Source organism: Grammomys surdaster, unplaced genomic scaffold (genome assembly GCF_004785775.1).
Source record: "Grammomys surdaster isolate TR1022 unplaced genomic scaffold, NIH_TR_1.0 187, whole genome shotgun sequence".
NCBI lineage: Eukaryota > Metazoa > Chordata > Mammalia > Rodentia > Muridae > Grammomys > Grammomys surdaster.
The window spans coordinates 8665025-8685808 of NW_021604632.1; the positions used below are offsets into that span (position 1 = coordinate 8665025).

The 20784-nt window shown below is 42.0% G+C and overlaps 1 protein-coding gene across 2 annotated transcripts in view; it reads right to left on the reverse strand.

Annotated features, from left to right (window-relative positions):
• Sntb2 (syntrophin beta 2) overlaps positions 1–20784 on the reverse strand; it is an 80929-nt gene that overhangs the window by 15541 nt on the left and 44604 nt on the right. Inside the window, exons 2-4 of one of the 2 annotated variants that reach the window (XM_028768675.1) lie at positions 18939–19152; positions 8392–8602; positions 202–344 (exon numbers count right to left, since the gene is read on the reverse strand). In XM_028768675.1, coding sequence (XP_028624508.1) covers positions 202–344; positions 8392–8602; positions 18939–19152 — 568 coding nt within the window. Of the gene's footprint in view, positions 1–201; positions 345–8370; positions 8603–18938; positions 19153–20784 lie in introns of both variants that reach the window. The other variant, XM_028768676.1, reaches the window with a different exon arrangement.

Below are 20784 nucleotides of genomic sequence, written 5' to 3' on the forward strand. Positions count from 1 at the left end.
TGACTAAGCAAGCCTGCAGTAATTTAAAAAGTGTGTGTGCACGCACACACACCCCACAAGTGACTGAAACAATTTATTCAGTAAGTTGGGAAAAACCATTCTGTCTATATTAGCTTCTTCAGTACTATTTTAGGCATTAAAGGCAACAACACTCACTTTGACTCTTCATAGACTTAGAGTATTTTTTTGCTTTTGTCTTACCTTGTAGCAACAAGAGGGTAGCTATGACACGGTGATGCCCAGGCATCTCTTGTCCATGGCATACAGTCATAAAGTAGCAAATCCTTCTCAGTCACAGCCATGAGAACAGGCCTCCATTGCTGTCTTCCACCATCTAGTTTTGCCTGTGTCAGTGGTGAGATACAGAATCAGAGCTAACTATAACAACAATAAGTTTTCTATAGAAGTGGCCTGGGCACTGGCCCAACACTGAGGCCTTTGGTTCCCTCCCTAACAGACTTGAGATCCAGGATCATCCTCATGTGGCTCATTCCACAGGTCGGGAGGTATGAGATGGTATTTGAAAAGCTCACTCCTAACAAGTCAGATGCATTATCTAGTGAAATGGCAATTTTACCCCATTCCATAACAATTAAACATCACCGATTCTAATTAATACACACTGTTATATTCAAAATGATAAGTTCCCACATGTCTAATGTATGATATTTTTTAAGAACAGAATGGAAATTCATGTCTTCTATTGCAGAATCTATACAGCAATGTTTTGATTAAAATCTACATATAGGAAGCCGGGTGTGGTGTGGTGCGTGCCTGTAATCTCACCACTCAGGAGGCAGAGGCAGCTAGCGCTCTAGGAATTCGTCCAGCATAAGTTATATAGTGAGACTTTGCCTCAAGAAAAAAAAAAAAAAAAGATCCAACCTACAGTTAAAAAAAACCACATTGTACTTTGCTATCTAACACACAAGATGTGTATTAATTAGTATTTTAAATATCTTAGAATATATTCCAAAATAACACACTCTATATATTACAGAAAATTATACCCTATTTCTTTTAAATGTTGACCATTTATTAATGAGATGGTTCATCACTTAAACAGTGCTGGCTATATACACCATACAACCTGATTTTGACTCTTGGAGCCCATGGTAGATAGGAAAACCTGACTCCAGAAGTTTTCCTCTGACCTCTCCACACCTTCGCTGGGCTCACATACACACACATCAAACACATGTACAACAGTAAATGTTGGCCGTGGTGTAGTCTGTCTTTCTGATGCTCTGATTTGAACATGGTCCCTCATTCTAGCCATGGCTATTCTGTTCAACTATGTCCATGGTGCTGCATTCTATTCTGGAAAACACAAACGCAAGAGTTCTCCACTGTACTTACAGAAGTATAGATTTTGGCTTCAAATATACACATGTTTATCTGCATAAAGCTCAGTTGTCTAGGAAAACAGCCACCTTCTACTTATTCACATGTCAAAGATCCAGGGCCGAAATGAAAAAGACTGTTCAAGAAAAGCCCTGTCATCATCGAAACCCTCACCCTTGGAGTCCTCCAAGTTCCCTGACTGCCTCCAATTCAAGTTGAGGAGAATTCAAGTTGGTGAATCACTTATCTCTTGAAAGCTGTTACTTTTTTTTTTTTTTAACTTTCTTTAAGACTTTTGAAGGGGACTAGAGAGATGGCTCAGTGGATAAGAGCACTGGCCACTCTTCCAGAGGATCTCACAACTGTCTTGGAACTCCAGTTCCACAGGATTAAAATATTCCCTCCTTGTAGCCTTTGTTGACACTAGTATTCACGAGGTACAAAGACATGCATGTAGGCAAGAACATCCAAACACATTTTTTAAAAGAAAGGGCTTCTGCAGGTAATCTAGTTGTGGCAGAATATTTTAAACACAACACCTCAAGTTTGAAAAAGCCTAAGCCATTTGGTTCTAAGTTGTAACTTTGGTTTGATTTTGTTTGAGTCAGGATCTCTCTACATAACCCTGGAACTCACTATGTAGACTAGGTTGGCCTTAGCCTCTCATGTACCACTATGCCTGGCATGTACTAAAAACATTTAACTCAGAGTCTCTGATTCTTTTGAGACAGGGTCTCACTTTGTAGTTCTGGCTGGCCTTAAACTCACAGAAATCTGTCTATTTCTGCCTTCTGAGTGCTGGGCTTAAAGGCATGCACCACCACACACACCTCTGGGTCTCTTTTCTCTTAGCGAAAGCTACAGCTGATTCCAGGAGTGGGAAATGAAGTCTAGCCTGTGAGAGGACCAATGCACTCTAGTTTTCTAAGACTCTCATCTCTGGCTAGCTGCAACCTGGTAGAAGAATACCAGTTCTTAGGTATACTGGCCCATGTCTATAAGCCCAGTCAGCAGTTGAAAAGTGAAGTCAGGAGGATTAAACCAGCTATTAAAAGTCATTTTTGGCTACAGAGAGAGTTCAAGGCCGACTAGAGCTATAGAAATCCTTCCTCTACAAAACAAACAGTGAAGGCCAGGAATATGGCTCAGCAGGAAGAGGTGCTTGCTTCAACCCTACAGTTCAGTCCCCAAGACCCACAAAGGTAGAAAGAGAGAACTGATTCCCTTAAGATGGCCCCTGTCTTCCACATGCAGCACGTACACACTCACAGACACATACAGACACACAGAGACACACACACATACACACACGTTAAAAAACAAAGAAGAGAGAGAAAAGAGATTCTTACTTTTTGGATCATAAAGCTTCCAAAGCAATTTCTAGATTACCAGTACTAACCCTGTGTCCCAAGACTGTTATGGATAATATTCATATCCCAATAGAGAAGACAACATCCAATTTATCTTCCCAAAGAGTTAAAATGACACGAAGATAATTTTCTCTTCCTATGGTCTCAGGTAGTCCAGACTGGTCTCACACTTAGTGACGACGTAGTTGAGGATGACTTTGAACTTCTAATCCCACTTCTACCTTCAGAGTTCCTCCAGGGTTATAGCTAGCCACCATCATGCTAAGTTTACATAGTATTGGAGATCAAACCCAAGGCTAAGCAAACACTCTACCAATTGAGCTACATCCTGACTCCAATAATCTTATTTTTAGAAATGGAAATTTCTGCCAAATTACAAGAGAAAATTTGAAGGCTATACCAGATTATATACATTAAATGTGTTTCTTCCTAAAAAAGATACTTTAGGCCCTTAATATCAATAAGTAATGTCTAATTTCCAGAGAAAGAGAGAAGGGAGTAGAGGAGAAAACATTTTGTTTAGTTTATAATTTGTTAAAACTGTTGATTCTTGGGGCTGTAGAGATGGTGCAGTGGTTAAGAGCACCTACTGCTCTTGTGAAAGACCTGTGTTCAGTTCCTAGCATCCACACGGCAGCTCACAATCTGTAGAATTCCAGTTCCAGGGGACACAACATCTTCTGACCCCCTTAGACACCAGGCACACATATATACATGCAAAATACGCACACATTAAAAAAAATTAGAAGTGTTGATTCTTTTGCTTTTTTAAATCTTTTTGTCTGTTTAGAGATAGGGTCTCTTGGAGCCAGTTTGTCCTTAAACTCCCTAAGTAGCAAAGAAGTTCTTAAATTTCCTAATTTTCCTGCCTATACCTCAGGAGTATGGGTTTGCAGATATGCCCAGATTACACTGTGCTGAGGATGAAACGCAGGGCTTCCTTTATGCATGCTAAGAAAACAATCTGCCAACTGAGCTGCAGCCACAGCTCTGGGCACTTAAGGTTTTTGAGACAGGTTTGAAGGTAGCCCAGGCTGGGCGGTGGTGGCGCACACCTTTAATCCCAGCACTTGGGAGGCAGAGGCAGGTGGATTTCAGTGTTTGAGAGTTCGAGGCTAGCCTGGTCTACAGAGTGAGTTCCAGGACAGCCAAGGCTACACAGAGAAACCCTGTCTTGAAAAACCAAAAAAAAAAAAAAAAAAAAGAAGAAGAAGAAGAAGGTAGCCTAGGCTGGCCTAGAACTCACTATTATCTAGAGGCAGTCCATGAAGTCCCAATAGTTTTATGTCTACCTCCCGAGTGCTGAGATTATAGCCATATACAACTACATCCAGCTTCAAGTCTGTAGTTTGTTTGTTTGTGTGAGACAAGGTTTCTGTTAGCCCTGGCTGGCCTGTAACTCAGAGATCTATCTGCTTCAGCCTCACAAGTGCTAGGGTTAAAGGTTTACACCACTACTGCCTGGCTTTCAAGTCTGTGTGAGTGTATGTGTTGTGTATATGCATGCCACACGGCCAGTGTGGAGGTCAAAGGATGCATCCATTGTGTGTCCCATGTCTGCAGGGCTCCTTCACCAAGCACTCCTCACCAAGCCATCTCACTAGCCAAAGCCTTTATATGTATTAGTGACTTGACACCGGTCTTACTATATAGCTGAGGCTAGCCTGGAACTTATCGTGGAGACCACCATGTAGCTCTCATGGAGATCTGCCTGTCTCTGCCTCCTGAGAGCTAGGATTAAAGCCAAGCCTGAGGTGCAAGTCCTTGTTTTTTTGGTTTTTTTTTTTCTTTTTTTTTCCTTCCCTTCCTTTTTTTTTTTTTTTTTTTTTTGAAGCCCTTAATTTTTTTTTTTTTTTTGTTTGGTTTTTGTTTTTTTGTTTTTTTGTTTTCTAGACAGGGTTTCTCTGTATAGCCCTGGCTGTCCTGGAACTCACTCTGTAGACCAGGCTGGCCTCGAACTCAGAAATCCGCTTGCCTCTGCCTCCCAAGTGCTGGGATTAAAGGCGTGCGCCACCACTGCCCGGCCTAAATTTCATTTTCTAATAAACAGGCAACACTAAATATTATTGAACGATATCATTAATCTTTTTCTGAAACCCTGTGATCCCATCAGTCAATCTCTCTGTTTCTGAGATGGGGACTTGAAGCCCACAGATGAGGGCTTCATTGACTGATGGCTTGACTGTACCTTCAGAGATGGCCTTGGCTAGAACTACCCAGCTAAGGCCTTTATCAGATTCTTCTTCTACTTTTTTTTTTTTTAAGATTTTAAAAGATTTGTTTATTTTATGTATGTGAGTACACTGTTGCTCTCTTCAGACACTCCAGAAGAGGGCATCAGATCCCATTAGAGATGGTTGTGAGCCACCATGTGGTTGTTGGGAATTGAACTCAGGACTCTGGAAGAGCAGTCAGTGCTTTTAACTGCTGAGCCATCTCTCCAGGTCCCTTATCAGATTCTTGAACCCTAGAAATTATATAAAGTCAATGTTTGTTATTTTAAGTCAGTAAATTGTGGTAACAATTTGAAGACTAGAGGTGGATAACTAACATTCCCCATGACCTGCCATTTCTGGGGATTATCCTATAGACAAATAAAATAATCCCCTTATTCTATAAACTCTCATGATCCAAATATAAGAACTGATATAAGGGCTGATGAGATGGCTCAGTGATTAAAAGCACTGACTGTACTTCCAGAGGACCCGAGTTCAATTCTCAGCACCCATATGGCAGTTTACAACTGTCTGTAACTCTAGTTCCAGAGGACCATAGCACCCCCACACAGACATACACAAGGCAAAACACCAATGCACATAAAATATAAATAACTTTTTTTTTTTTTTTTTGGTTTTTCAAGACAAGGTTTTTTTTATGTAGTTTTGCCTATCCTGGAGATCAGGCTGACCTGGAACTCATAGAGATCCACCTGCCTCTGCCTCCTGAGTGCTGCAATTAAAGGTGTGCACCACCATCCCCTGGCTAAAAATAAACATATCTTAAAAACATAAAGAACTGATATAAACTTAAATTTGTTCTATTCATTTCTTTTATGTGTATGAGCGTTCTGCCTACATCATGTTTATACACCACTTGCATGCCCACAGTATTAGATTCTCCAAAGGTAGAGTTACAGATCATTATAAGCTGCTGTGCGGACACTGGGAATCAAACCCAGGTCTTCTGGAAGAGCAGTGCATGCTAGACAAACGTTCTAATGGCTACTATATGTCTTACTTTTGTTTTGAGACAGGGTTGCTCTGTATAGTCCTGCTGTCCTGGTAGTCACTCTGTAGACCAGGCTGAACTAGAACTAACTCAGAGATCTACCTGCCTCTGCCTTCTGAGTGCTAGGATTAAAGGTGCACACCACTGCCCAGCAGCTACTGTATGGTTTTTTATTTAAACTGTTCAACAATTTCAGAAGTTGGGTGGGTGAGACATCTCAGTTGGTAAAAATGTTTACTGTCAAGGAATCATCTGAGTTTGATCCTCAGAAGCTCACATGATGGAAGAGAAGGATGTCTTCAAGTTGTCCTGTGACCTCCCTGAGTGCCACATGCACACCCACACAATAAATTCATTTTTTGAAAAGTTTAAAAGGGAAAAGAGAAAAGCTGGGTGTGGTGGTGCTCGCCTTTAGTCCCAGCACTTGGGAGGCAGGTGGCTCTCTGTGAATTCATTCAATGCCAGCCTAGTTTACAAAGTGGGTCCAGAACAGCCAGAGCTGTTTACTCTGAGAAATTTTGTCTTGAAAAGCCAAACAAAACAAACAAACAAAAACAAAACATCCCCAAAAACAAAAAAGGAAAAGAAAGGAGGAAAAAGAGGATGAGGAAGAAGAGGAGGAAGAGGAAGGGGAGGAGGAAAAGGAAGAAGAGGAGGAGGAAGAAGAGGAAGAGGAAGAGGAGGAGAAGAATTAACAGCATCTAAAATTGGTCCTGTGGCTTAATTCCCTGGGAAACTATGAAACAAGATTGTCAGGCCTAGCCAGAGATCTACCAAACTGGAACTTTTTTGGGAACAACCAACATCATTTTTAGACAAAACAAATTATCCTCAACTTGAGAAAAATCTAGAACTCTGCTGGGGCTGAGGACAGAAACCCAGACCAAGAGAATGTAGAACAAAATCTGCACCGGCACCTCCTCAGCCCTTTGCACATAGGTGCACCAGGATTCAGAGATAAAACACAGCAGGGCAGGACTTGAACACTCACTCACCTCTGCACCCTGAGCTCAGGCTTTCAACTCCTGCTGGCTGACAATGAGGGACATACTTCGATGTTATATGTGAACTTTCCCCTGGGATCTATGAGCTGTGATCTTCAGCGCCCACTTGGGCTTCTTCTTTTCATTGTTCAGTTATGGACTAAACTGAATCTTGTTTAATGTCTTGTAAAGTATTTTGTATATTTTTTCCCTCTGGTATTGGGAATTAAACCTAAGTAAGACCTTGTACGTCTCAGACAAGTGCCCTACTGTGGAGTTATATCTCTAATTCTGTATTTTGTATATTTTAAGTTCTTTTAGTGCAGGGATATAAATAGAGACTGTTGTCCCTAAGAATACTGCCAATAAACACTCTACAGAAAGAGTGGAGAAAGTATAGCCACTGGGTCAAATCCAACCTTCAACCTATTTTTCTAAATTTTCCTACAATTGACTCTCGTGATGTCTGAGACTGCGTACTGCTATTGCGGCAGGGTCAAAGCATGCTGCTCTGGTCTATTAACACAGACCCAGACTTCCATTTAAAGATTTACTTATTTACTGTATTTGGTGTGTGTGTAGATGGTGCACGGAGGCCAGGAAAGGGTGTAAACATTCCTTGGAACAGGAGTTACAGGCATGTACAATGCTCAGCTTGTTACGTGGGTGCTGGTATCTAAATCTTGTCTTCATGATTGTCCAGAAAACATTCTTGACCACTGAGACATCATTCAGTCCCTTGATCCTAACCCTAAATCATGAAAAACATCCCATATTGTTTAGAAGGAGAAATGTTAACAGGAAACTTCTTTTAGTTATAGTAAGTACAATGGGGGCTGGAGAGATGGCTCAGTGGTTAAGAACACTGACCACTCTTCCAGAGGTCCTGAGTTCAATTCCCAGTAATCACATGGTGGCTCACAACCATCTGTAATGGGATCTGATGCCCTCTTCTGGTGTGTCTGAAGAGAGCAACAGTGTACTCACATATAAGAAATAAATGAATAAATCTTAAAAAAAAAAAAGTTATAGTACAATGATACCATGAAGGTTAATTCTGCTGCTAGGGGTAATGACTAGAAACCAGAAGTTAAATGGTAGAAAGGAAGTGAGGGAGGGAAAACAAAAGACAAACAGAAGCATTGCCACGTGGATATCCAGGAACTGAGTGATACATAACTGCCTGAGTATCTGTAGACAGGCACGGTGGCACATGCCTTTAATCCCAGCACTGTAGAAGCAGATAGGCAGCTCTCTGTGAGTTCAAGGCCTGCCTGGTCTACACAGTGAGACCCTGTCTCAAACATGCACACGCATACGCACACGCACATGGAGGTGTGGAAAGAAGGAGAGAGGAGGGAGATTATATACATAGGCATAAGTAGAAATAGTCTAGAAATATGCCATAAGGGAAGTACTTTCACTCTGAGTGGGGATGAGTAAACATTGTTCTCCCTCCCACCTACCTGCTCTGCCAGCCAGGCAATATGCTTGACTTCCTTGCTGCCTCCTGCTGTACTGGTTGCACCAAGCATGGCATTGAGCTCGGCCAGTACCTGTGGGAGGAGAGCCATTATGTTGGTGTGGATAGCTACGAACCAGGAGTGTGCTGTGGCCGTATCCTTGCAGCGTAAGATCAAGGTGTTCCTGCTATCAGGAGAATGCAGCTCTATCAATCTGTATGGGGAGAGAAAAGGGAAAAATGAGCTAGGCGGGAAGTCCTCACACACCCACAGTTAACATTCTAACTGCAAACCCAGTCTAATATAATATTGTGCTTGTCTAATAGAGACACTTTAACTTCCCAGAGTTCAATTTCAGAGAAAACCACAAACGGATGGACAATAATGGGCACCAACAGCTGGATTTTCTGTTGTACTGAGATGGTCACTAGTGGGGCACTTCACTTTCCCTTAATTTCCATGTCAAAGAAATAGAACCACTGTCTGCTGGATACTGCAAGCGAGATGTTACTAAGGAACACACACACCATACATACACACATATGTATATATAAGTATATATATATATGTATGTAAAAGACAGGGTCTCATGTACTCTAGGCCGGCATCTAGTTGCCACACAGCTGAGAATGACCTTGAACTCTCACTCACTCCTCTGGTCTTCATCTATCAAAGGCTGGGATTATATGTGAACGTTACTATATAAAGCTAAGAGAACTGATATTTTAAAAATAATAGCTGGGTGGCAGTGACACACTTCTTTAATCCTAGCACTTGGAAGGCAGAGGCCAGCCTGGTCTACAGAGTGAGTTTCAGGATAGCCAGGGCTACACACGGAGAAACTGTCTTGAAAAACCAATAAATAAACATATGTAAATAAGTAAATAAACAAATAAATAATTAGGATCTGGAGAGATTGCTCACTGATTAAAGAGCACCTGTTGCTCTTCCAAGTGGTATGAATCTCAGCACCCAAATTAAGTGGTTCGAATGACAACGATGACAACAACAACAATAGCAACAACAACTGCTTATAGTTTCAGCTGCAGGAGATGTGATCTGATGTCTCTGTGGTTACCTACATTTACGTGGACAGACATATAGAAAAACACATATACATATAATTTTTTTTACTTAGGTAATTCTGGCATTAGCCATAAAAAGCCTGACAATGAACTGAAATGCATTATTTGAAATAAAGGAATAATAGCAGAAGAACATTACTTTTTGTGAATATTATTCTTTATGAAAATTTGGAATGTTATTTATTTACTTACTTACTTACTTACTTGAGACAGAGACTCACTATGTATTCCTGGCAGATCTGAAACTTGCTATGTAGACGAAGCTAGCCTTACACTCACAGATATCCCACTGCTTCTGCCTCCTGATTGCTATTACTACACTTGGTTTAAGCCAACGATAGACCAACAGTTCCAAGGGTGGGCTCCAGAGTTACTAACATCATTAGGCATCCCTGTTTTTCTAGTTCATCAGTGGGATTGGGGGACTCAAAATCAGGTCATTGGGTTATACACCAAGTATTTTACAAGCTCAGCTATCTTGCTAGTTTTTTATTTATTTATTTATTTATTTTTGTTTTTCGAGATGGGGTTTCTCTGTATAGCCCTAGCTGTCCTGGAACTCATTCTGTAGACCAGGCTAGCCTTGAACTCTGGAACTCAGAAATACACCTGCCTCTGCCTCCCAAGTGCTGGGATTAAAGGCGTGCGCCACCACTGCCTGGCATATTTATTTTTTTTTACTTTTTTCATCTTGTATTAAAAATTGGGGGACGGGTTGTTGTTTAATGTGTATGTGTGCACATATGCACACTAGTGTTGAGTGTGGAGGTCAGAGGATAACCTGTGGGAATCATTTTTCTCCTTTTACCATGTGAGTCCCAGGGACCAAACTGAGGTTGTCAGGCAGCTTGGTGACAGGCAGCTTGATGACAGACAGCTCTACTTGCAGAGCCATCTTGCTGGCCCTAATTTTTATTTACTTGAGAGAAGGTCTTACTGTGCAGCCCTGACTGGCCTCAGATTCTTGACAGTCCTCCTAAATGCTGGGAGGACAAGTCTGGACCACCATGCCTAGCTCCAAATGTTTCAAGTTGTTATTTTATATGGCAAATGTTTATTCTCATCAAATTCTGCTTAGTCTATCCTTTCTTCTAAGATTTATTTCCTTTGTATTGATATTTATGGTATTTATATTTATGGTAGGTACCCATGGATACCAGAAGAGGGTATCAGATGCCCTGGAACCGAAGTTACAGCTGTGTACTGGGAACTGAAGTTGGATCCTCTAGGAGAAGAACAATTACTCTCAAACCCTGAGCCAGGGTTTGGGTTTGGGTTCCTTGAATACATAGTAACGGACCCCCTTCTAAATGGCAGATGCTATGCTAGTGTTGTAGATACAGTGATATGAACATAGACAAAAAAAAAAAAAACCAACCCAGCTTGTACCTGAGTCTACAGTCTAATGGGAAGGCAGAAAATGAAGAATTGAAGGAGCACAGTCATAGGTCACAAAAGGTGTTGTGACTGCTTTGAAGACCTTGCCCTAAAAGTCTGTGGTAGTAGAGGCAACGTAAGACTACAGTGGAAACCTCCATACTTCTGGGCACAATTTACCAAACTGGTTCCATGTGGTAAGACCATTTATAAATCTGGTACCTCCCCTAAGGAACCTTTTCAAAAACCAAATCTAGGGATGGTGAGATGGTTTAGCAGGTAAGGGCATTTGCTGCTAAGCCTAATGGCCTGACTTTGATCTGAAGAACCCACCTGGTAGTAAGAGAGCCTGCAAGAAAGAAACAGATGCCTACAAGAAGGAAACAGATGCCTGCATGTCACCTTCTGACTTCCACACATACACTGTGGCATGCTTGAATTCACATAATAAATTAATTTAAAAATTTTAAGGAATAATTCTATAAGCTCAGAGAGGTCACTACAGCAAAAATTGGGTAGCTGGAAAAGAGCCAAGAGATTTAGAACCGTGGTCTTTTGTTGGGTTAATCATCCTGACACACACTAGGGTCATCTGCTGAGAAGGAGACTCAGCTGAGACGGTACCTCCAGGCTGCCCATAGGCCAGTCTATCTGGGCATCTCCTAGCTGAGACAGTACCTCCAGGCTGCCCATAGGCCAGTCTATCTGGGCATCTCCTAGCTGAGATGGTACCTCCAGGCTGCCCATAGGCCAGTCTATCTGGGCGTCTCCTTGGTTAATGATTGATGTGGGAGGGTCCAGCCCACTCTGGGCACTGCCACATCCTACGCAGGAGGTCCTGAGTTGTATAGGAAAGCAAGCTGAGCAAGCTTTAGGGAGTGAGCCAGTAAGCTGCATTCCTCCATGGCCTCTGCTTCAGTTCCTGCCCCCAGTGACCTCAGTGACGGAAGATGGTCTGAAAGTTCTAAGATGGCATACAGCTTTCCTTCTCAAACTTTTTTTTGCAATGGTGTTTTATCACAACAATAGAAACCCATACTAAAACTACCGGAGAAAGCCAAATCCCGGCCTTACTATACAATCCCTAAATGCTTAGGGAACTGGTGGCAAGGCTGTCTCAGAAAGTGAAACTCATAAAGTATATACTGCAGAGAGGGGCAGGACTGTGAACTCCATGCCAGCCTGACTTAGTGAGTTATAACTCAAAGGATAAAAATAAAAACTGGGATGAACCTCATTTGAATGCTTGACCCTTTTAAAGGTTCAATTCCCACCACTGTAAACAAACAAAAACAAAACGAAAAAATCCAAACAGACAAAAACCCACTCCCAAACCAAAAAGCACCTAGTTGGCTATGGCTGGAGCCTGTGATCAGGCAGCTAAGGCAACACTGCAAGAGATCTGAGGCTAGCCTGGGCTATTTAGCAAACTCTAGGACAGCTTAGGATACAGTGTGAGACTGTCTGAAACAAACAGAATTCCCCACACTCAGTGGCCAATGACTACCATGACCTCATCCTAGCAAAAAGACTCCAAGTCATTCTCATTCCCACCCAGCTGGTCAGGAGAAGCAACTCTTAGTTCAAACCGCACATCTCTGGGCTGATCATTCCTGGAAGGGCTTACTTATTTCTGCCCCATTGCTCTGTCACTGAGGCCAGCTTAACATTCTTTAGACATATGCTAAAGTTCACTGGCAAGAAACAGGCAAGAAAATTCCCTCACTCCTCCTACTGACCTACTTAGCACTGAAGATCCTTCTCTAAGCACAAAATGATTACTTTCTGGAAGAAGAAAAAAAAAAGGAACAACAAAAACCCTTTACACCATATACAGTCCCAAGACAGTCTCTCAGATAGGTTCTTTAATGTAATTATAAATAACAGGAAGACTGAAAATAGATCTGCTTATAAAAGAAGACGTTGCCTGAGTAATCAGTGGTAGACTCTATAGTGGGAGAGCTCAGATGACGAGACGGGCAGGACGTTGTGTGGAGGCAGGCTCATCAGCACTTAGGAAAAAAGAAACCTTGGGCTTCTTGGGAAGGGAGTGTGGACAAGTTAATTAAGAAAACAATAAAAGGAGCTGGGCAGTGGTGGCGTACGCCTTTAATCCCAGCACTTGGGAGGCAGAGGCTGGCGGATTTCTGAGTTCGAGGCCAGCCTGGTCTACAGAGTGAGTTCCAGGACAGTCCGGGCTACACAGAGAAACCCTGTCTCGAAAAAAACAAGCAAACAAAAAATTCAATAAAAGAAGCTGGAAAGATGGTGCAGCAGTTAAGAGCACTGACTGTTCTTCCAAAGGACCTGGGTTCAACTCCCAGCACCCACATGGCCACTCACAAACCTGTAACTTCGAGATCTGATATCCTCACACAGACAAATATGCAGACAAAACACAAGTGCAGAAAAATAAAAATAAATTATATATATATAAAAAAGAAATACTACTTTGTTTTCAAAATAGGGTTTCCTGTATAACCCTGGCTGTCCTGGAACTTGTTCTGTAGACCAGGCTAGCCTTGAACTCAAAGATCTGCCTGCCTCTGCTTCCTGAGTACTGGGATTAAAGGCATGTACTACCATGCCTGGTAAGAAATACTAACCTGTAAAAGATAAAGAAAAAAAAAAAGATTCAAATAGATGAAGTATCTTTGGCCAGGCGTTGGTAGTGCAAGCCTTTAATCTCAGCACTTGGAAGCAGAAGCAGATGGATCTCTGTGAGTTCGAGACCAGCATTATCTATAGAGCTAGTTCCAAGAAAGCCAAGGCTACACACAGGCTACACAGAACAAAACAAAACAAAACTAAAACCAACCAACCAAACAAAAAACCCAATAAACTCAAAAGCAGAACTGAGTTCAGGATCCAGAAGAGTCTTGTAGTCGCCCTTTAAACTGATAAAAGCAACACAGTAATGCTTGAAAATGAGCTGTTTTAAATGAAACTTGAAAATGAGAACCCTGCTAATAGCAAACAAGCAGGCAGCCTGCCAGTAGCTGAGCCCATAGGAGAAATGAGGAGGCAGCTACAAGGTTAAAAATTTTTGGACTCTGGTCAAACCACTGAGGAACTCCTGGGAAATTTAATTCTAGTTTCATCAGACAAGTCAAATCAATATTTAGGTAGATAGAAGCATGGAGTTGTAAGCTCAGCCTATATTAATATATCTGCTTGGTTGTCTTTGACATAAATTATAAGTTAAATTTAGTAACACTCATGTGATTTTTATGTCACAAATCTCAAGTTTACCTTTCACTAGAAAAAGTCAAAATGAAGATGAAGTACTGTGAGCCAACGCAAAGGACAAATTTAAAACGGCTCCACTCTGACAGAACACAGTACTGCTTGCTAAGGAATGGCTCATGTTCTCTCACCGGACGGCTTCATTAATTAATTAGATTGTCGAGGCAGGAGAAACTCGAGGTGGGCACAGCAGTACCGTCCGCTTACTCATTTTCACAGCTATCCACCCACCAGCTTTATAATTACAGAGCCAAATCAAAGGAGTAAAATGATGAGAATAAAAGCAAGCGGCCTCTCTTTTTATTTTAGTGAAGACTCTACATAAAAAACGAAAGATGAACCGCAACAAGATTTCACTGCATCCGCCCCAGAACAGCTAAGAGCATTTGCAGTGGTGTCGCAACGCCATTAACAACACTGGCAAGCACGTGGAGCAGTGGAAACTCGTACTGTTGGCTGCTGTTGGATTTAGCATAAAATGGCACAGTCATTGGAAGAATGTCTGGAAATTATCTTTCTTAAATTTATTAATTTATGTGTATGAGTGTTTTGCCTCTATATATGTGCTTGTACCATGTGTGTGTCTGATGCCCATGGAGTACAGAGAGCGTCTGAGCCCCTGGGACTGGAGTTACAGATGGCTGTGAGCACAGTGTGTGGGTGATGGAGTGAACGGTCCTCTGAAAGAGCTGCCAGTGCTCCTAACTGCTGAGCCATCTCTCCAGCTCTGGGCTTTCCTTTTAAAGCCAAGCACACACCTGCCATTTATTTGTTTGGTTTTTGGAGCCAGGGTTTGTCTGGGTAGCCTTGGCTGTCCTGGAACTCGCTGTAAACCAAGCTGGCCTAGAACTGCCTGCCTCTGCCTCCCAGGTGCTGAGATTAATTAAAGGCATGCACCACCACCCAGCAGTTTGTTGTTTTTTTGAGGCAAGGTCTCACTTGTAGTGTTGGCTGACCTAGAACTCACAGAAAGCCACCTGCCTCTGTTTCTAGAGAGCTGAAATTAAAGTGCTGAGATTAATTAAAGGCATGCACCACTGTCTTAACACAGATGATTTGACATGACTCTGTTCCTCCAAACTTACCCTAGTGCAATGAAAATGCATGGCCAAAAAAGATGTACAAAATAGTGGTGACAACTAATTCTAAACTGAAAATCGCCAGGTGACCATCAAGAAGGAACAGACAGGACTAGAGAGATGGCTCAGCAGTTAAAAGCACTGTCTGCTCTTCCAGAAGACCTGGATTTGAGTCCCAGTAACCACATGGAGGTTCACAACCATCTGTAACTCCAGTCTCAGAGGATACGCTGACCTCTTATGGCCTCTGTGGGGTACCAGACATGCATGTGGTGAACAGGTATACATGCAGGTAGAACATTAAAATTTAAAAATCACAGATAAAGAAATTGACATGTGTTTTAGGAAGGCTTAGTGATTTTACAGATATTAATTCCTTTATCCTTGATGTTTGTGTGATGCATACACACATGTGCAATTGTGCATGCTATGGAGGTCAGAGGTCAACATTGGGTGTCTTCCTCTCATATTCTGTCTATTCTCACCAGTCCTGGAGCTTCCCAACTGGCTTGACTCAACGGCCACCACAAACCTAAGATCCTCTTGTCTCCAGGCTTGGGGACTCCAGGTCCATGACACCAACCTGGCATTTTACTTGGGTGCTGGAATCTGAGCTCAGGCTTGTGATCAAAAACTTTATCCACAGAGCCATACGGCTGAAGAGACTGTGTTTTGATTTTATCAACAGATACAATTTTAGCCCAGGAAAACTGACAGCACCCATGAAATTTTAAGAACTTATCAAGCCAACTTTATAATAATTTTCTTACTTAATCCTCACAGAAGTTTAATTTTGTTCAGGAGGAAACTGAGGCACATAGAGAACAAGTAGCTTGGCCAGTGTGCCACAGTCCGTGGCTCCCAGGTCTCACAATGGAGGTTTACTTAGAAGTGGTGGTTTTGTATGTTGTTTTATGCGAAGATGCACAGGACAGGTGCCCACATCCCAGGAAATAAGCAAAGTCACAAGTGATCCCTACCAGCTCCTTGCAGTTCTGCCACCTGAGTTCCTCTAGAGCATACTACAGTGCAAGCATAATCTTTTGTCTCTTATTTGTAGCCTACAAAATGATAGTCATTTTCAAGTGTACTTCAAGTGAGAGTAGGAACAAATTCCTCTTCAGCATTAAGACTAAGAATCTTTACCCTGGTCTTAACCACGTAAGACCAAGCCTAATACAGCATGTCATGGCCAAGTCTCAGGATCATCTGACTGGAAGGAAGGGTGTGGCACCCACCCCCACCCCCCAAATATACAGCATTTGACTTTTGCTAAGCTGAAAGTTCTGGGCTTCATCACAGCATCCTTGCATGATTACTGTCACGCTTTGTTCCCAATTGTTCCCTCCCCTCTACTGCCCCTCCCTCCTCCACCTGCCTCCCTTTCTGTCTCCACTGAGTCCCCGTGTCTGCTTCCCTTTACATGCAATTCAGGACCACTTCCTATCTCCCTGGAGACCACTTTCCCTTCTCCTAACCCGTCCTAGTTTTCTGAGCTACAAACACACACACACAGATAGCCTGCTATAATTTTAACATTTCCAAATTGCTCTCTACACTTGGTTCAAATCTGATCATTATCAAACATTTCCAGTATATGGGGCTATAGAGGTGGGTGGCTCAGTGGTTAGGTTAAGAGCACTTGTTGCTTTTGCAGAGGACCCAGGCTCAATCTCCTCACCCACATGGCTTCTCACAAGTGTCTCCAGTTCCGGGGGGATCGGGTACCCTCTTTGACCCCTGTGGGCAATAAGTATTTATGTGGTGCACAGACATACACACAGGTAGGATACTCACACACATAAAAAGTAAATAAATGTTTTTTTTGTTTTTGTTTTTTTTTTCTTTGAGACAGGGTTTTTCTGTGTAGCCATGGCTGTCCTGGAACTCGGAGATTCACCAGTCTCTGCCTCCTGAGAGCTGGAAGTAAAGGCATGCACCTCGACCGGCAGGCTTAAAGTTAGTAAGTTTTTTTTTTTTAAATGTTTATTTTATTTATGAGTACACTATAGCTGTCTTCAGACACACCAGAAGAGGGCATTCAATCTCATTATGGATGGTTGTGAGCCACCATGTGGTTGCTGGGATTTGAACTCAGGACCTCTGGAAGAGCAGTCAGTGCTCTTAACCGTTGAGCCATCTCTCCAGCCCCAATTAGTAAGTTTTTAGAAAGTGTTTCCAGCATATAAATGGACCAAGGAGAACACAGTCCTTGAGTTTTAAGGCAAGTCAAGGTTGCTATGTTCTAACAGATGTCTTAATAATAAAGGTAGCAGAACTCTCAGTAATCACTTCAGTCTTCCTTCTTTCCCTGTCCCACAGCCCCAGAAATTTTATACTGTGCTCCTTTCTCCAGCTTCAAGCGACACCAGCAACAACACAGGCATCTACCTCAGAAGTGATTTATAATGGAAGGGCTAATCTATCTTCTTTGGACTGAAGGCATTCATGTGACTTAAGAGTCCTAGTCCTAAGGCACTAGATGAATTAAGGCTTTTTGCCCCCTTGTGTTTTTTCTGAAGCTAGTTTATTTAGTTATTTTATAATCCAGACTAATCTGGCACTCACTATGTAGTGCAAACTGGTCTTACATTCACAGAGACTCTCCTGTTGCAGCCTCCAAGGAGCTGGGATTACAGGTGAGAGTCACAGGGGCCTCAATGATGACATCCTAGGCTACAGTCTCTTGGAATGAAGACACGGCTTGGGGTTAAGAGCACCTGATGTTCTCAAAAAAGACCTAAGTTTGGTTCCCAGCACCCATGCTGGGCAGCTTGCAACTTCCTGTAACTCCAGGTTTGGCTTCTGGAGACACATAACATGCATTCAAATAAATACACATATTCATGAATAAAAAAGTTTTAAAGTCTTTAAAATAACCTCCAATTTTGTGATACTATGTAAAATACACCAAGCACAAGTTTTAATATTAGCCTTATATGCTCAAGGTCATTCAATTTCTGTCTACAACCCCCTCCCACCAAAAAATAGCTTCTCACTGTGCAGCTCTGGCTGGACTGGAACTCATTATGTAGACCAGTCTACCCTTGAACTCAGATATCTGCCTCCTTCTGCCTGGTTATTGCTGAAATTACTGGCATGTGGTACTATGCCTGACAAGAAAAGCCTGTCTTTAGTTTCTTGCTGTGTCCCATGGTCTAGCCTACTTTGCTTAGATACTTTGATGCATTCAGATCAGAGAAGACCATAAGACTGAAAGCAGATTATACAAAGCCTATCTTTAGGTCTTTGAACAAGTTTTTCTTTTTCTTTTTTTTTTTTTTAAGTCACACCATTTTGCCAAATCTCTGGCCTAACACTGAGTCAACCCATACTTTTACACGAATTTAATGAAATCAAAGTCATCCTAGAACATAAAGTCATCCTAGAACATAAATAGCTATAGAACAAGAAGAAAAGTTATAAACTATTCTATCCATTGCTTGTATTTTAAAGAAGACAGGGAGGTCAGTGAAGAGATCTTGTCAGTCATTTTGCCAGTTGATATCCCAGATCTACAATGGGGCCCCTGAACTGTAACATTACTCACAATTAAGAAACTTCCTTAGAAAGACAATGGGAGGCTGGGCAGGCAGTGAGATGGTGGGTTTGAGGCCGTCTAGGGTTCCAAAAATAAAGACAGATCTCTGATCTCAGAACGTCATTTTGCTCTCAATAACTGACTGGCCAGCAGGCACTGAAGCTGTGGTGCAGCCTCAAGTTTGTAGGCTGAGAGTGTGGTGCTCCTGAAGGGGCAGCTCACCTGTTCTCCAGATCTGGCATGCTTAGGTTTCTAGCAGCAAAGCACATTTTGAGAGGGATGACCTTCCTGTCCTTGGTGGTGTTCTGATGCTTTGGAGAACCAGAGTCTTCACTGCCACTAAAGCTTGGTGACTGGGGAGAGGCACCTTCCCACGGCAGATCTGATACTAAAGATGGCTTCTTGATATATGGTGTCACTTCTCGGATGAACTTGACTATGAAAAACAAATTAAAAGAGGTTAATACTTTTGTTTCTAATCAAATGAAAACCAAAATATTCATATACATCTGCTGAGTGGTGGTGATGCACACATTTAATCCCAGCATTCAGGAGGCAGAATTTGAGGCCAGCCTGGTCTATAGAGTGAGTGCCAGGACAGCCAAAGCTACACAGTGAGACCCTGTCTTGAAAAAACAAAACAACTCACATATAAGCAACATCTACAGCAAAGTGAAGAACAGAGTTCAAATGCTATCAGAGTCCTTAGGCTTTACCCCGCATCTCCTGAGCCAGCACCGAGGGGACACGCTTAAAGCTTCCACCCACTGAAACACTCATGACAATGTGAATCTCTTGTAACGAGAACCTTTGAAATGTCAGAAAATCTATATATCTCTTTCTTCCCTATGCTACGCAAGTATTTCACCTCAATTGACACAAGGTTTGGACCCTGGCCTAAATGGATGCTCCACATGGATGGGGGTGGGAGATAAACTTTATTACTGTAGTTAAAAAAAAAGGTGTCAAAGTATATACAAGCACAAAGCCGGCTCAGCTGATCCCCTTGCACTTTCAAGATAATCTATTCCCATTAAAATCTCTTTTGAGTACGTAATGTAGCTTAGCATCCCTTATCTGGTTGCTTGCCAGCAGAAGCCTTACAAATTTTGAAGTATCCATATGTACATGTAGATAACTGGGAAGATGAACAGGAAATTCATTTTCATATAAACCGTACATATGCTTGAAGGCAGCTTGGCAAGAGTATCTTCATTTGAACGCTGTATTGGGTCAGGTGTGCATTTCCCAATTGTACCATGTGTGTGCTTTAAAAGCTTCTTCAGGTTTTAGGTTTTTGAAAGAGGTATACTTGATATATACATTCACATAGAACAAGACCCAAAAGAACTAGATTTCTCTAATGACAATTGTTGTGTAATCTTGCAGAGGTGCTAGCTATGCTAAGCACAATGTAAGAACAACAAATTTGTCTGTTTATCCACCAGTTTCGCGGGATGGCAGTGCATTATGCTTACTGTGTACTACTTGTATTCTTTAGTAATGCTGACAGCAGCCAGTCAGTCATTATCTACCCCGTCCCCAACCTCACCAGCCATCAGTGGAATTTTATTTACACTCAACATTTCTACGACACAAAGATACTGGGAAAGGACGTAAAAAACAAGTGGCTCTAAACATGTGCACACTCTAGGCACATGGTGACTAGCCCCTGCCTCTCGTTTGCCTTCCTGACTTAGAAAGCTAGAGAAAAAAAATAAAATTAACCCTAATCAGTAGAAGAGATGAAGCCATTATCTTGAATTATTAAATTAATCTAAGCACTTGACAGGCAGAGACAGGTAGAGCTCTATGAGTTCAAGGCTAGCTAGGTCTATATAGCGTTCCAGGCCAGCCAAGGCTACACAGTGAGAGCCTGTCTTAAACAAATGAAATAAAAAACGCCACACCAGTATCTGCTGAAATCAAGCATAATAATAGTAGGAAATATAATTCTAAGGCTAGCATTTACATATAGGACAGATGCTTGAATGTGTGCATATTTTTCTTTTGTGTTTTTTATAAATACATTCCTGGGTGGAGAGAGTAAAAGCTAGCTAGCTGGCTT